This window comes from Marmota flaviventris, chromosome 2, assembly GCF_047511675.1.
Source record: "Marmota flaviventris isolate mMarFla1 chromosome 2, mMarFla1.hap1, whole genome shotgun sequence".
NCBI lineage: Eukaryota > Metazoa > Chordata > Mammalia > Rodentia > Sciuridae > Marmota > Marmota flaviventris.
Genome location: NC_092499.1, coordinates 111,252,854 through 111,269,371, shown reverse-complemented (window position 1 = coordinate 111,269,371; position 16,518 = coordinate 111,252,854). Strand labels below are relative to the sequence as shown.

General features: G+C 33.8%; 2 protein-coding genes across 2 annotated transcripts in view; both read left to right on the top strand.

Moving 5' to 3' along the window:
* Clpx (caseinolytic mitochondrial matrix peptidase chaperone subunit X) overlaps positions 1–16,518 on the top strand; it is a 39,442-nt gene that overhangs the window by 11,191 nt on the left and 11,733 nt on the right. Inside the window, exons 4-8 of the mRNA XM_027925182.3 lie at positions 6,704–6,858; positions 9,706–9,865; positions 11,737–11,778; positions 15,477–15,653; positions 16,027–16,191. Coding sequence (XP_027780983.1) covers positions 6,704–6,858; positions 9,706–9,865; positions 11,737–11,778; positions 15,477–15,653; positions 16,027–16,191 — 699 coding nt within the window. The remainder of the gene's footprint in view (positions 1–6,703; positions 6,859–9,705; positions 9,866–11,736; positions 11,779–15,476; positions 15,654–16,026; positions 16,192–16,518) is intronic.
* Positions 4,602–6,085, top strand: LOC139704730 (syntaxin-12). Its single transcript, XM_071608387.1, has one exon. It carries the CDS (start codon positions 4,676–4,678, stop codon positions 5,390–5,392), a length of 717 nt encoding a protein of 238 aa, XP_071464488.1. The 5' UTR covers positions 4,602–4,675; the 3' UTR covers positions 5,393–6,085.

The following is a 16,518-nucleotide window of genomic DNA, read 5'->3' as shown; positions in this document are numbered from 1 at the left end:
TATAATATATTCCTAAGTTGTACAGTGAATTCTCTAATTCCAGAACATTTTCATCATCCCAGAAAGAAATCTCATAGCTCTTAGTAGTCATTTTTCACCTTCCTCTCTTCCCAGCCGTGGCAACCATTAACCTAGTTTCTGTCTCTGAATTTGTCTGTTCTGGATATTTCATAGTGGTATTATACAATAGATGGCATTTTTGTCTGGTTTCTTTCAGTTAGCATATTTTCAAGGTTCATCCCAGTTGTGGCATGTATCAATATTTCATTGACTTTATATATATATATATCTATCTATATATATATATATATATATATATATATCTTTATTTATTTATTTTTATGTGGTGCTGAGGATCGAACCCAGTGCCTCATGCATGCAAAACAAGTGCTCTACCACTGAGCCATAACCCCAGCCCCATATTTCATTGTCTTTTTAAAAAAATATGTATTATTATTATTTTTTTAGTTGTAGCTGGACAAAGTACCTTTATTTATTTATTTTTATATGGTCTGAGGATCGAACCCAGCGCCTCGCATGTGCTAGGTGAGCATTCTACTGCTAAGCCACAACCCCAGCCCCTCATTGTCTTTTGTGGCTGAAAATATCCCATTTTTAGCCATGCATCTTTTAATGAACATTTGGATTGTTTCTTCTCATTGGCTATTGTGAGTAATGTTTCTATGAACATTCATGCATAAGTTTTTGTGTGGACATACATTTTTACTTCTTTTGGGTAGATAGGAATGGAATTTCTGAGTCAGCTGGTAACTGTTTAGTTTTTATAGAATTGCCAGACTGTTTTCTACAGCATTTGTGCCATCTTACAATTGATCAGTATATGAAGATTCCAGTTTCTCCACATCTTCTTTACTGCTTACTTTTTATTCATAGTAGCTGTTTAATAATATTCAATGGTGGTTTTTAATTTGTATTTCCCTGGTGACTAATGATGATCATAATTTTTTCATGTGATTATTGGCCATTTTTGTATCTTTTTTGGAAGAATAGCTATTTAAATCCTTTCTCCATTTAAAAATTGGCTTATCTTCTTGTTGAAGAGTTCTTCATATATTTTTGATGCTAGACCCATATCCAGATACATGATTTGCAAGTATTCTTTCTGTGGGTAGTTTTTTCTTTTAAATGTTGTATAGCAAAAGTCAACAAATTTTTACTGTATAAGGCCAAATAGTAAATATTTTAGGCTGTATGGGACATTTGGTCTCTGTTACAACTATTCTACTCTGCAATTGAAGTGCAGAAGCAACAGTAGACAATGTAAATGAATAAATGTGGCTGCTCCTATGAATTTTTGTATGTAAACACTTAGATTTGAATTTTTTATGACTTTTGTTGTCATTTTTCAGTTTTTTAAAAATGCGAAAACTATTTTAGCTCATGGGTCCTGAAGTACACTTCCATCTTACGAGAATAGTTGTAGAGATTTTGCTGTTTTCTTAGCTGATATTGACATCAGGTATTCTTGTTTGATGTTGTGGAAATAAAATACAATTTGTATAGGTACCATATGAATATGTAGAAAATGATCAGAAATTAGGGAGGTACAAAGAAAATCTAAGAATGTTTTTATTATTTTCTTTTACCTATTAAAAATAATTTATCAAACAAGAAGTTTCTTTTATTTAAGATAGAGCCTTTAGTTATTTTTATTTATGTAATACTTATGAAGGCTTGCTTACTTATGTGTCTGTTGAGGTTTGTATTAAACATTATTACATTGGCTTGAAGATTTTATTTTGGACCTTGAAATGTATTTGGAATCATGAGGAACTTTGATTTAAACAAATCTCCCGGTGTTGAGGGTGTAACTCAGTGGTAGACCACTTGCCTAGCATGCATAAGTGTGTTATTTCATTCCCAGCACCACACACAGAAAACACAAAACAGAAACAAAAACCAAAGGAAAAAAGAAAGAAAGAAAAAATCTTCTGAGAAGGTTTTCACTAAGGTGGTCGCTCTTGTTTTTGGCATATTCTGCAAGCATATTTATTGGTGTCAGTATTATAGAAAGGACTAAAGTATGATACTTGTAGTAATCATTTAAAGGAAAAAAGTGTGTATTCTCTAGTAATTTAACAAAATTAAATTTTGTGCCCTCCCCTTGAGGAGTTAAAAAAAAAAGCCTTTAAATTCTTATATTTTTTCCTTATATAGCATTTTTTTGTCTTTCTACAATGTCAGAATTTATTGAATAACAATGAATTCACAGGCTACATCAATTTCTTCAGCTTTAATTTACTGAGTACTCTTGACCCTTATGTAGCATTTTGATAAATAAAATTCATTCCTTGAACTTGGGTATATGTGGAACATGTTTCACTGTAAAATTATATTGCAAATACAGTATTCAAGTTGAATTTAAACAGTCTTTCCACAGCAAGCAAAGAGAGATGTGATATGTTGATGTGTAATCTCTTTCCCTTTGACCTATTTATCTTGGAGAAATATTTTGTTCTTATGTTCTTAGGCCACATTTTCCTGTCACACAGCCCAAACTAGATCAGAGGCGTCTCTGCTCCTTCTTTCCTTGTTTACCATCAGTAACAGTTGTAAACCGTTGCCTCATTATAAAATAAGGTGTTGGCTCTCTTCCCATTGATGGGAAATGGTGGTTACGTATTTGGGCTTATGTTAATTGCAAGTACTTGGACTGGCTCGATCTTTTTCTTTAGGTTAACATTTATAGGTGATCATTAAATAGAAAACATGTATGAGCTCCCCTGGAATTTAAAGTTTTTTTTTTTAATATTTATTTTTTAGTTGGACACAGTATCTTTATTTATTTTTATGTGGTGCTGAGGATCGAACCAAGTGCCTTGCACTGCTAGGCAAGTGCTTTACCGCTGAGCCACAACCCCAGCCCTGAGTTTAAAGTTTTATGCTAGAATTTATCCAGGTTGTATTCTTTAATTGCCTTGTGTTTAAGATTGGAAAAATAAAAATTAAATTGATTGATTTAATAGTGAGTTCTATTTTTTTAAATATGGAATTTTCTATTCTTTTCATTCAGATTATTATTTTTAAAATATTTTTTAGTTGTCAATGGACCTTTATTTTACTTACTCATATATGGTGCTAAGAATTGAACCCAGTGCCTCACACATGCTAGGCAAGTGCTCTACCACTGAGCCACAACCCCAGCTCTCATTTAAATTATTTTGTGAAGATTAGATGTGCTTGTCAGTTATTAGGTGTGCTTGCTTGGTAATTATGGATAGGTAATACTATTTATAATTTTCCCAAAGAAGAAAAATTTTCAGTTTTTCTTAAAATTCATTTTGTCTTTTGTTTTTTACCTATCTAACTGGATCTCTCTCTCTCGATCTCTCTCTCTCTCTCTCTCTCTCTCTCTCTCACACACACACACACACACACACACACAAATATCCCACAAAATTGTATTATCTAGACATTCCAAATCGGTATTCATTATATGCACTTATATGGGATGCTCTACCATGCTGCTTTCTGAGGTCCCTGGTTACCAATAACAGGATTAGGCTTGGAGAATGTCAAAAACATATGTCCATAAGTCTACATTACATATATAGCCAGATTTTAAAAAAAGAAAAAGGGGGGAAAAGTCACTTTTGGTTTAACACAAGATTAATTATAGGGCTGAGGTTGTGGCTCGGAGGTAGAGCACTTGCCTAGCATGTATGAGGCACTGGGTTGGATCCTCAGCACCACATAAAATAAAAAATAAAGATACTGTATCCACCTGTAACTAAAAAATAAATATTAAAAAAAAGATAAACTATAGCTGATGATTTTGAAGCCCATTTTATCCTCATTTTGTTGCTTTCAAAAACTATGATTATCTTTAAATCAAATCAATATAACCAAGGTTATTTTGTTAGTTTCTTAGTGATTTTTCAATCAGAAAAAATAGGAATTAGAGGCTGGGGATGTGGCTTAGTGGTAGAGTGCTTGTCTGGCATGCATGAGGTCCTGGGTTTGATTCCCAGCACTGGGGGGAAAAAAAAATTAGAATTAGTGGAGTAATTAGGGTAAATTATGAAATATTTTGAAATGTTTACCAAGTCACAGTTTGGAATTTTTCATAATAAAACAGTGGAAAAATACTTTAATCTATTTGTGCTTGACTTTTGTTCACTGTTCATTCAAATACTTAGTAAAATATGATTTCTCAATATTCTCAAAGTGGTTTTTGAAACTGTCTTTAATGAATAGGAAGTTGAAATAATCTCAAAATGAAATATATCACAAAATGGAAGCAACCTAGTAAAATGAATAAAGAGTTTACTGAATTCATCTGTCCTTGTAATATACTTCTTATATACATGAGGCTATTATCATGGCTAGTGGAGTGAACTGTAGCTTACTCTTTGTCACTGCATAAATTTTCATTTACCTGAGTCTTTTGTTTTTGTTTTTAATTTTTGAAATTTGTTCAAGTTAGTTATACATGACAGTAGAATTCATGTATGTACTTTGATATGTCATACATAAATGCAGTATAATTTCTCATTTTTCTGATGATACATGTTGTAGAATCACATTGGTCATGCAGTCTACAGTGAGTTTTTAAGGTTAAAAAACACTATTGGGCTCTCAGACTGCGGGTACCTTCTGGTGGCTGCTTCCGGTAGGAACGCGGTGCAAGGCGAGCTGGTTTCAGTTCCTCGTCATGTCCTACGGTCCCTTAGACATGTACCGAAACCCGGGGCCCTCGGGGCCCCAGCTCCGGGACTTCAACAGCATCATCCAGACATGCAGCGGCAACATCCAGCGGATCAGTCAAGCCACTGCTCAGATAAAGAATTTGATGAGCCAACTAGGAACTAAGCAGGACTCAAGCAAGCTACAGGAAAATCTGCAGCAGTTGCAGCACTCCACAAATCAGCTTGCCAAGGAAACAAATGAATTGCTGAAGGAATTAGGGTCCTTACCCCTTCCCTTATCTACATCAGAACAGCGCCAGCAGAAACTTCAGAAAGAACGCCTCATGAATGACTTCTCTGCAGCCTTAAATAATTTCCAGGCTGTTCAGAGAAGGGTATCTGAAAAGGAAAAGGAGAGTATTGCCAGAGCAAGAGCTGGATCTCGTCTTTCTGCAGAAGAGAGACAAAGAGAGGAGCAGCTTGTTTCATTTGACAGCCATGAAGAGTGGAACCAGATGCAGAGCCAGGAGGATGAGGCAGCCATCACTGAGCAGGATCTGGAACTCATTAAAGAGAGGGAAACGGCTATTCGGCAGCTGGAGGCTGACATTTTGGATGTCAATCAGATATTTAAAGATTTGGCCATGATGATCCATGACCAAGGTGATCTGATTGATAGCATAGAAGCCAATGTGGAAAGCTCAGAGGTGCATGTTGAAAGAGCCACTGATCAGTTACAGTGAGCTGCTTACTATCAGAAAAAATCTCGCAAGAAGATGTGTATCCTGGTACTTGTCCTGTCAGTGATTATTGGAGTCTTGATAGTTATTATCTGGCAAGTTTCTAAATGAAGTGTGACTGCCTCAGAGCCTTCTGCTGAGTTGTTTTCAAAAGCAAGTGCTTGTTGGAGTCTTGCGAGAACAAACTGATCACAAGAAGAGAGCATACACCAGAATGTCCTGTAATAATTTAGTTAGAAACTAACTACTAACTAGTCCTTGGAATTAGTGACCTATGGAGACAGTATTTATCAATTTATGTATACAATTTATTGATTTCTCAAATTAGGAATTAACTTATATGAATCTTGCTTTCTCTTGTTTTCTGATTGCCCTTCATTCCAGGCGTTTACTGAAAATTCCATTCTACATATTCTTTTTGACAGACGACACTACAGTCTCATTATATTGTCTTTTTATGTATATATAAAATTTACCTTTTTACTAGCAACTGAGATGAATTACTTTCTGGGACCCAGCATATTGGAGTCTGTCAGAAACTGTACAATATGCCAGCAATTTTTATTATTTAACATTCTAATTTGAATTTATAAGAAGTTTATTACCTGTTTTGCAAAATTTTGGCACTATATTTAACTGGAGAATACCTGTGATTTAAATTGAATGAGAAAAAAGATGAGAAGTTATCTGTTTGAACTGGCTGGTTGCTGGGTATGTGTTTTAATTGAGTTTGAAGTTTACTTTATCTGCTAGTGTCATCCACAGCAGTTCATCCTCATATACACTAAGCCATCTTGCTTCCTTTTCAAAGAGGTTAATTTAATCAATATTAATGTACTCTATGGGTCCTTCTCCCACCTGTCTGCAAAGAAAGGGAGAATTAGACATAGCATGCTTTTGGAAAGCAAATAGGAATTGTTTGGAATGATTTAATCTTTCTGTTGTTGTTGTTCACTTGTGGTTTTACATTCCTGGTGAATGATGAATTTGCTGTCAAAAGGCTGCCCCTACCCTGTAAGGGTTTCTGGGCATTTGATGGCAGAGAGATTTTAAAAGTTAAACTGAAGTGGATTTAAAACTTAGTCCTGTGAACCTGGTGATAAACCAAAGGTTCATTTTTGTAAATAATACTGGTTTGGTATAGTGATGTTAGACTCATTCTAATTTATGAGTAAATAAAACTCCATGCATAGTTTTAGACAAAAAAGATTCAATAAAAGATTGCTGTCCTGTAATATAAAAAAAAAAAAAAAAAAAAACACTATTGGGATTATTTTTAAATGTTCCTTTGCTGATTTCTGTTTTCTTTTTCAGCATCCACCCGCTTTGTAAAGTGTGAAAAATGCCATCATTTTTTTGTTGTCCTATCTGAAGCAGACTCAAAGAAAAGCATAATTAAAGAACCGGAATCAGCTGCAGAAGCTGTAAAATTGGCATTCCAACAGAAACCTCCTCCTCCCCCTAAGAAGGTATAGGTTTTAGCTTGGTCTTTTATAATATTTTGTCTTGGAAACATTACATTATTTTCCTTTCTCATGTTTATACTGAATCCTAACACTGGTATATAAATAAGTATTGTAATTTTTTGTTGTTGTTACCAGGAACTGAACCCAGTATGCTCTACCACTAAGCTTTATCCTCAGTCCTTTTTATAATTCTTTTTATTTTGAGACAGGAGGGTTTAACTTAGTTTTAGAGGCTGGCTGCAAACTTGCAATCCCCCTGCCCCAGAATTCCCAAGTCACTAGAATTACTGGTGTGTGCCACTATGCTTAGCTATAAGTTCTTTTTCAAAAGCTGTAAATGGACATGTGTCTTTATTATGAAATAAGATACCTTTATTTATTTATTTCTATGTGGTTCTCAGAATCAAACCCAATGCCTCACACGTGCCAGGCAAGTGCTCTACCACTGAGCCACACAACCCCAGACCTATAAGTTCTTACTATAGGCTGTATCTGACTAAATTGTTAACTGAGATTTGGTAGTTGGAATTTACATTTGGAGTCCATTGCTTTTTCCCTTGTCATGATTACCATACTTAGTATTAATGAAATATATTTGGATGATTATTAAAATGGTATTAATACCTAGTCTGAAATAATATCCTTAAAAAAGTTCAGCTATTAACTTATTTTGTTAGCTTGGGCCCCTAAGTAACACGAGTTTGCAATTATTCCCCCTTAAATTAGTCTATTTTATGGTAGAAAGGCTTTTAGTATAACAGTGTCAAGTAATTTTTTTTCACAATCACTACTAGGGCTGCCCTGTATATAATCATGGCTTTTGTGGTGTGGGCTCTTGCCAGAAGTCTCAAATAGAGTGTGGTTTGGTCTTGTGAAACATGGCAGAGTGTGCACATGATAGCTCCTTTGGGCACATGATGTGTGGTTTTAAAGAACCAGGAGCCCCTGCCTCCTGGACTTGTACTTACTCCTCTGTGTCTCAGATATGTGTACACTTAAATTATTTCTCACTCTGCCTCAGTGTATCTTTTTTTTAAACTATATCTTATACTATGTATTTGTCTCTATCCCCAAATGTGCTGTGACAGATTTGGAGATTCATATATTTAATTTGTGAGAAGCATATTATATTTTTTAAAATCTATAATAAAATTTAGTTGTGTAGCAGCTAAAGCATTTGTCATGTAACAGTAATGTCATGGAAAATATAGCTAAGAAGAGTTAGGCATGGTGGGGCTGGGGCTGTGGCTCAGTGGTAGAGTGCTTGCCTAGCATGCATTGGGCACTGGTTTCGATCCTCAGCACCACATAAAAATAAAATAAATAAAGATACTGTGTCAACCTAAAACTAAAAAATAATTTTTTAAAAAAAAAGAGCTAGTCATGGTGGCACACATCTGTAATTCCATTGACTCAAGAGGCTCAGGCAGGAGAATTGCAAGTTTGAGGCCAACCTGGGCAGCTTAGTGACATCCTGACTCAAAATGAAAAGTAAAAAGAGCTGGGGATGAAGCTCGGTGGTGTAGAGCACCCCTGGGTTCAATTTTCAGTACCTCATTAAAAGTGTGTGTGTGTGTGTAGCTATTAAGTTTTGTATCTCTCCTAATTTGTGTAGACTTCAGCTGAGTCAAAGGTTTAGAAACTAAGCAGTTTAACTATTTTCAAGGGTTGGTGATTATTATCAGTTCATTTTTATTCACTAAAAATTGAAGGAATTTACCTTGGGAGGCTGAGGGAGAGGTTGCAAGTTTGAGTCCAGCCTGAACAACTTAGCGAGACCTTGTCTCAAAATGGAAAAGGACTTGGGGTATAACTCAGGGGTAAAGTACCCTTGGGTTCAATCTCTTATACTACAAGGGGGGAAAAAATAAGGCATTTTGGACTGGGGCTGTAGCTCAGTGGTAGAGCACTTGCCTAGCATGCACTAGGCAAGTGAGGCACTGGGTTCGATCCTCAGCACCTCATAAAATAAACAAAAAAAATAAAGGCATTCTGTCCATCTACTTCTACAAAAAATTTTTTAAAAATAAGGCTTTTAGATTGCCACTTAGATGAATGAATGCTTTAAGATTAATATCAGAGTAGTGAAACACATGGAAACTGGTAGTATAACTTATGCCTTTTACTTGTATAATGTCTTATTTCTTTTTGTTTTTCCTTTCTTTCTTTCTTTCTTTTTTTTTTTTTTTTTTTAGGGGGGCTGGTACCAGGGAATGAACTCAGGGGCACTTGGCCACTGAGCCACATCCCCAGCTCTATTTTGTATTTTATTTAGAGACAGGGTCTCACTGAGTTGCTTAGCGACTTGCCGTTGCTGAGGCTGGCTTTGAACTTTCGATCCTCCTCCCTCAGCCTCCCGAGTTGCTGGGATTACAGGTGTGTGCCACCGTGCCTGGCTATCATGTCTCTTTCTGAAAAGGGTAGTTTTATAATATAGTATCTATGAAGAATGTTATGTCCATGTGATTGAGAGAGATATAGAAAATATATTTTTAGATTATTTACATTAATGATGATAGGTTTAGATATATGGTGGCATGGTAGGTATTTTAATGACTTTAATATTAACTTTAAAAAAAATAGAATCTATGGCATTATTTACAGAATAGAAATTAGCATAACCCTAATAGGGAACAGTAATACTTTGTTAAGCTAGAAAACTAATGATGTGGTTTTTGTTCATTAAAGATTTAGACCTTTGAATCATTTCTACTTAATGTATCATGTCCTTAGCATTTTATTTTTAATGAGAGTCTGTTCAAATTTAAAACTCTACAAATATGTTTAGCATATAATGTGTATGATTTATGATAACTCATAGTAACTTATTGATACCTAATCATTTTTCAGATATATAACTACCTCGATAAGTATGTTGTTGGCCAGTCATTTGCTAAGAAGGTGCTTTCAGTCGCTGTATATAATCATTATAAGAGGATATATAATAATATCCCAGCCAATCTGAGACAGCAGGCAGAGGTTGAGAAGCAGACATCATTAACACCTAGAGGTTAGTGCTTTTGATAATTGACCAAAATAGAAATTACTATACTTAGAATTAATCTTTTTTTGTAATTCCTTGCTTTTGTCTTAAAATAATTTTCTGGGGATTGAACACAGGGGTGCTTAACCACTGATCCCTAGCCCTTTTTATTTTTTATTTTAAGATGGGATCTTATTTAAGTTGCTTAGGGCCTCACTAAATTGCTGGAGGCTGGACTCAAAACTTGTGATCTTCCTGCCTCAGCTTCCTAAACTGCTGGGATTACAGGCATATGCCACAGTGCCTGCCTAAAATGCTTTTTAGTACAATGTAGCATTGTTCAAAATGCAGGTTGCTTTCCCTTAGTGGATTATGAAGTCATTTTGACAGGATGCTAATAGCATTTTTTTTTTTTTAAAACTAGGAGTGAATAGAAACTACCAGAGTAGCTGGGCATGGAGGCACATTCCTGTAATTCCAGGAACTTGGAAGGCTGAAGCAGGAGAATTGTGAGTTAGAGGCTCAGCAACTTAATGAGACCCTGTTTCAAAATAAAAAAATAAAATAGCTTATGGTGAAGTGCCCCTGGGTTCAATCTCCAGTACCAAAAGAAAGAAAATGCCAGAGTACATTAACTTGTAGATAAGTTTTAAGTTATGCATATATGGGTTCTAAGTCACAAAATAAAATATTTCTTGTTAAAGGTCTCAGGAAAAGATGTTTGAAAGGGGTGTGTAGGTCAGTGGTAGAGTGTTTGCCTAGTAAAGGGAGACTCAGCACTACCAGAAAGAAAAAAAATGTTGAAGACCACTGGGGTAAAGATTGAGTTACTGTCTTTGAATTACAGACTTCACCACAACTAGTTCACCATGAAAATATCAGTTCTCTTTTGGATTCAGGATACAGAATTTCATTTGCCTAAGTCAGAGATATGTGGAGATGGTAACTATTAATACAAGATATCTTGCACTCTTTCTTTTGTGGGCCCAAACTACAGAGTGCAAGGTGAAGGGCAAATTTGTAAGTCATTGTAAGTGCAAATTTTATAAATCTTAGATTCTAAATACCAGTATACCATATAATCTCAACTTACTGTGGACAGTAATGTATATTATATAAATAGAATTCTTTCATTAAAAAATAACTATGAATAAAATGTAAATATTTAACTCTATTTTGTTTTTCAGAGAGTCCTGATTTCTGATTTATATCTACAGTCTATCCTTTTAGGTTCTTTTTTGTCATTACTATACAATTTGAGAAAGTTCTGCTAAATACTTAAATTTATAACTCTATAATATCTTTTGATTACCTTGAGTGGCTGCTAAATAAACAACTTATTTCAGTGAAGACACTTGTTCATCTGTTGAACTGCAGAATAGTTATGTGATAGTATCAGTTACTTTATTTTTAGAAAGTGTGAGTCATAAGTAATGGAAGACTTGGAACCTTCATTTTTATAAGGTCCAAATGGCACTGTCTAGTCATGGAGCAAAAATTTTTCTGTTTCCTTTAGTCAGTAAGTTAATATTGTTTTAGGTACTGAAAGAGCAACAGTTGTGATATTCATAATATGAATGATTTTTAACTCTTATTGAGAATTTAAATCATTATACTCATAATAGATGCCTATTTTTAATCTGACAAATGTGAATATTAGCAACCAGGCAGTCATCATTAAACCTGGTTTGGTTTTGTTTAATATAGAAAGGATATAGTGTACAAATTTTTTCATTTCCAGGAACTTGGAAGGCTGAAGTGAAAAGCTAAAAACAATGTTAATGAATACATCTGTTAAATATATTTGAAAGAGGGCAAGAGATGGGATACTCATTGTTCTCCAAAACTAAACTAATATGTAATATTTTCACATGTTACTATTTCCATCTTTTTCTTAGAGTTAGAAATAAGAAGACGGGAAGATGAGTACAGATTTACAAGTAAGTGATCTCTCAGATCCTCCTCTGTAATCTTCCTTCCTTTTGAGATTTACCTTAGTCAAATGTCTCAACATTTGATAGTAATGATAAACATATATTTCCTTGTATACCAGAAAGATGTGTATTTTTTAAATGTGTTTATCATACATGGTTGATACTAAGTTGGGAACAGTTTATCATACCTAATTTGTGTAGTTGGGTTATTTCAAGCAGTTGATTTTATCTTTTCTGTTATGACACTCTTAAAGCATAGCTTGGAGAAATACAAAGTATTTTATGTAGTTTTTCTCTATAAATATAAATACATTAACAGGTTCTTTTTAAAATCTGTAGTTTGCTATTTTATATCTTTGGTTAAAAAAATAATAATAAAATAAAGATATAAAATTAGAGTTGGCCTGCTTTAAGTGATTAGAACTTTAATAGAGGGCAAAGTATCTTCCAGCTACTCTTTGCTCCATTTCTTTTTTGGTATTTATGAAATTTAAAGTCTTGCAAATTATGAATAAGCCCCAGTTCATTGTTTCTAGCTCTTTGCACCTATAATTAACAGATAGTCTGATGGAGGGTTTGGAATTGGACCTAATACATCAAAGAGAGTCTTATACCATTGAAATTTATACCATTCTTTTGGCTGCTGCACAGAAGGTGAAGGTTCCAGAGGTGTCATAATAAGGTTAACATGTTTTTTTGCTTTATTAATTGAAATAACAGAGGAAAATTGACAGTTTGATACTTGCACCTTTGCCTTTGAACCAAGCAGTACTATATATCAACTCTTTAAAGTATACTACACATACATTTGAGCCATTATAATATAACTGTTTTATCACCTCTGGCATGAATTTTCTGCATATAAGAAAAGTATATTTGTCACTAGTTATTTTTAAATCTATGGAAATGCTGATATATTGTGCATGATAAAATTAAGAAATTTAACCAATTTCAATAGAATTAGATTATATAAGAATGTAAGATCTAAATAATAAACTAAGTGCATGTATAATCTATATTTCATAGTCCAAAAATATAATTACATATTGACTCAGCAGTATATTCATAAGTATACTGATGGCTAGTAGAACTGGTATGAATTAGTAAAGAAAGTCTGTAGTGAGTATTTTGAAAGACCTGTCTTGTAATACATGTAGTAATTTAATGTTATTAAATGTTAACAATTGACAGTATTGAATAACTTAGGTAAAAGCAATTTACTTGTTTTAATGTATCATTATGTACAGTTTAGTAAAGTCTTACATAGGATTTTAGGTTCTAAGTTAGGCCACTAGACCAAAATCATATATAATCAAAATTATTCTCCTGAAACCCTTTGGAAATCTCTTGGAGATCAGCATACAACTTTTATACTGATATAACTTTTTTTCCTCTATCACTGGAACATAATATTGTTTCTTTTTCTTTTTTTTTTTTTTTGGTACTGGAGATTGAACTCAGGGGCACTGAACCAATGAGCCACACCCCCAGTCCTATTTTGTATTTTATTTAGAGACAGGGTCTCACTAAGTTGCTTAGCACTTTCCTTTTGCTGAGGTTGGCTTTGAACTTGAAATCCTCCTGCCTCAGCCTCTCGAGTCTCTGGGATTACAGGTGTGTGCCACCATGCCTGGCAAATTATTCCTCTTTTTAAAAATTTGAATCATTGAGTAAATTAAACACCTATTATGTAGTTAATATAGCATTTGTAATTTTGTTCAAATTATTTATCTGAATCATTTTTTTCCATTGAGCACAGCTAAAATGCAGCCAGATCCCTTCCACATTGTCACAATTCCTAAGTAGATTTTTCTGAAATTAAAAAAAAAAGATTTTACCAATAATTTAATTAAACTCATATAGGAGAGTGAGTTTTCTTACCTGATGCAGATTATGAATTTTTCACAAATCATTATCTCTCAAATGGAGCACAACTTAAATTCAAATGTTAGTTGAACACAAATTTGATGACTAGATTAACCCTTTACCTTAAGTATGAAGAGAGTTTAAAAGTGACAGCCAGATGGAATAGGACCATAATAAGGTATGTCTACTGAACCATGTTTGATTAAATTAATGCATTGAAAAAGCACTGATATTTTTAACCCATTTCTTAGAAACAACTTAAAAATAAATCCAGAAATATAAACAAGTATGATATTTCTCAAATGCTAAGAACCAGGAATAATCTAGATATTTACAATTTTGGATAATCTTTAAAAATTAGTTGGATTCTTTCCCTCAACCAAGAGAAAGCGAGAATGAAGATTGATTTTGGGGGGCTGGGGCTGTAGCTCAGTGGCAGAACACTTGCCTAGCATGTCTGAGACATTGGATTTGATCCTTAGCATTGCATAAAAAAAATAAATAAAATAAAATAAAGGCATGCTTTCCATCTACAACTACAAAAAATTTTTTTGTAAAAGATTCATTCTTTTTTTAAAAAGATTCTGGGATTGTGGCTCAGTGGTAGAGTGCTCGCCTTGCATGTGCGAGACTCCGGGTTCGATCCTCAGCACCACATACAAAAATAAACTAGTGAAATAAAGGTGTTATGTCCAACTACAATTAAAAAATATATATATATATATATATATAAAGAAATCACAGTTCTTTCTTAGTTATTTCTACATGACACCACAGGGATGTCTTTAAAAAAAAAAAAAAAAGATTCATTTTGGTAGGGACCTGAGCTGATAAACTGATACTTACCAGCAATATTAATCCTGTCTAATTAGGCATTGTATCTATATTGAACGGACTAGAGAGCTCCCTTTTGAGACCTGTCAAAATCAGAGATTCAGATAGGGCCAGGAATAGTGAGACTTAACCATGTTTTATATTTTTTTATTTTTTAAATATTTATTATTTTTATGTATCTTTTTAGTTTTAGATGGATACATTAGTTTGTTTTTATGTGGTGCCGAGGATGGAACCCAGTGCCTCATGCATGCTAGGCGAGCACTCTACCACTGAGCCACCACTCCAACCCCTTTATTTTGTTTTTGTTTTTTTGGATACTCATACAATCATTTCGAGATGTGAAAGAAACTATAAAGGTCATATGTTTTAGTATTTTCCCATTGTAAATATGGAAGCAGGTCCAGGAAAGTTAAGTGTCTTTCCATGGTCCCATATCCCTGAAGCAACAGAATTGAGACTAGAATCTAATTGTTTTTTCCTCTTTCCATTCATCATTTCTCTTGCTGAAAAAAAAAAAATAACATCCCATTTTCATCTTTCAGCATGCCCCCAAATCAATTGCATTTTATCTACTCTTTTCAATTGTGTGTTTGAAATCAACAGGACAGGTATTATTGCTATTTGAATCACAGTGAACATTGTGCCATAAACATACACTTGCCAAGGATCATATAGCTATTTGTGTTGTACATTTAGCTAAAGATTTCTGACTCTTAGCACTATTACTGCCTTCCTTTGGGTGAAATATCATTCTTTAACATTTATTAAATAATGAGGGTGGGAAGAATCCATTTTCTTTCCTTGATTCTTTGTATAATTTTGTGTTGTACATTTCTTGCTAGACATAATTGGAGATTTTTTTTTCCTTTTTTAGATAAGAAAAAATGTTGACATTTAAATTTTTCTAAATTGGAATTTAGTTTTAGATATAGAGTTTTATGGAGCCTATTTTCAAGAAAATTCAGATGCAGCTCTAGTAATTCCTTTGGCTTTTTTTTCAGAATTGCTTCAGATTGCTGGAATTAGCCCACATGGTAATGCTTTAGGAGCATCAATGCAGCAACAGGTAAATCAACAAATACCTCAGGAAAAACGAGGAGGTGAAGTATTGGATTCTTCTCATGATGATATAAAACTTGAAAAAAGTAATATTTTGCTGCTTGGACCAACTGGGTCAGGTAAATAACTTCCTGGGAAATTTTACTAGTGACTTAAAAAAATAGAATATAAATGATTCTGTAATTTATATCTGTGATTGAGGGATTCTGGATTTTATGAAGAAAATTTAAGACTGATTTTCTAAATACATTGTCAGTTTTCTTGTTTAGGCTTCAAGCTGACCTTGAGATGTTAGTATTGACCTTCTGGCCAATTCCTAACTTCTTAACAGGAATAATAATAAGATAAAATTAGATCTGAATAATAGTGGAGAAAAGGTCTTCCAGTTAATGACTTTTATTATAAACTACTCAAATTTATTTTGCATTTTTGTAGAAAAACTTATTGTCAATTTATTTTTAGTAAACTTTTAGTTTCTGTTTCTGTTTTTAGGTAAAACCCTGCTGGCACAAACTTTAGCTAAATGCCTTGATGTCCCTTTTGCTATCTGTGACTGTACAACTTTGACTCAGGCTGGATATGTAGGTGAAGATATTGAATCTGTGATTGCCAAACTGCTCCAAGATGCCAATTATAATGTAGAAAAAGCACAACAAGGTATGTTGGCAGCATAGCTTGTCTATCCCCAGATTTAATATTTTGGGAAATTAATATTAAGAAACAACATTTGTTTTGAGTTAATGGTTAAAATTCTATAATTTTATAGAAGTACCTTTGTTATATACTTTCTAGTACATTCAGTAAGGGCCATAAGTTTGCTTTATCTTTTGGTCACTAAGGTGGCTGCTAGGGTCAAGTTACTATTCCATTAGATCCTTAACATTATCATTGTTTTTCCTTGTCTAACTCCCCTCCAGACTCCTAATGCTGGGGTAGGGACAGGAGTGGGGACTTGGGCAAGAGCAGGTGAGTTTAGAATGGGTG

Bases quoted from the DNA above. Each gene is read 5' to 3' on its own strand.
- LOC139704730 (XM_071608387.1), top strand. From the start codon at position 4,676: ATGTCCTACGGTCCCTTAGACATGTACCGAAACCCGGGGCCCTCGGGG.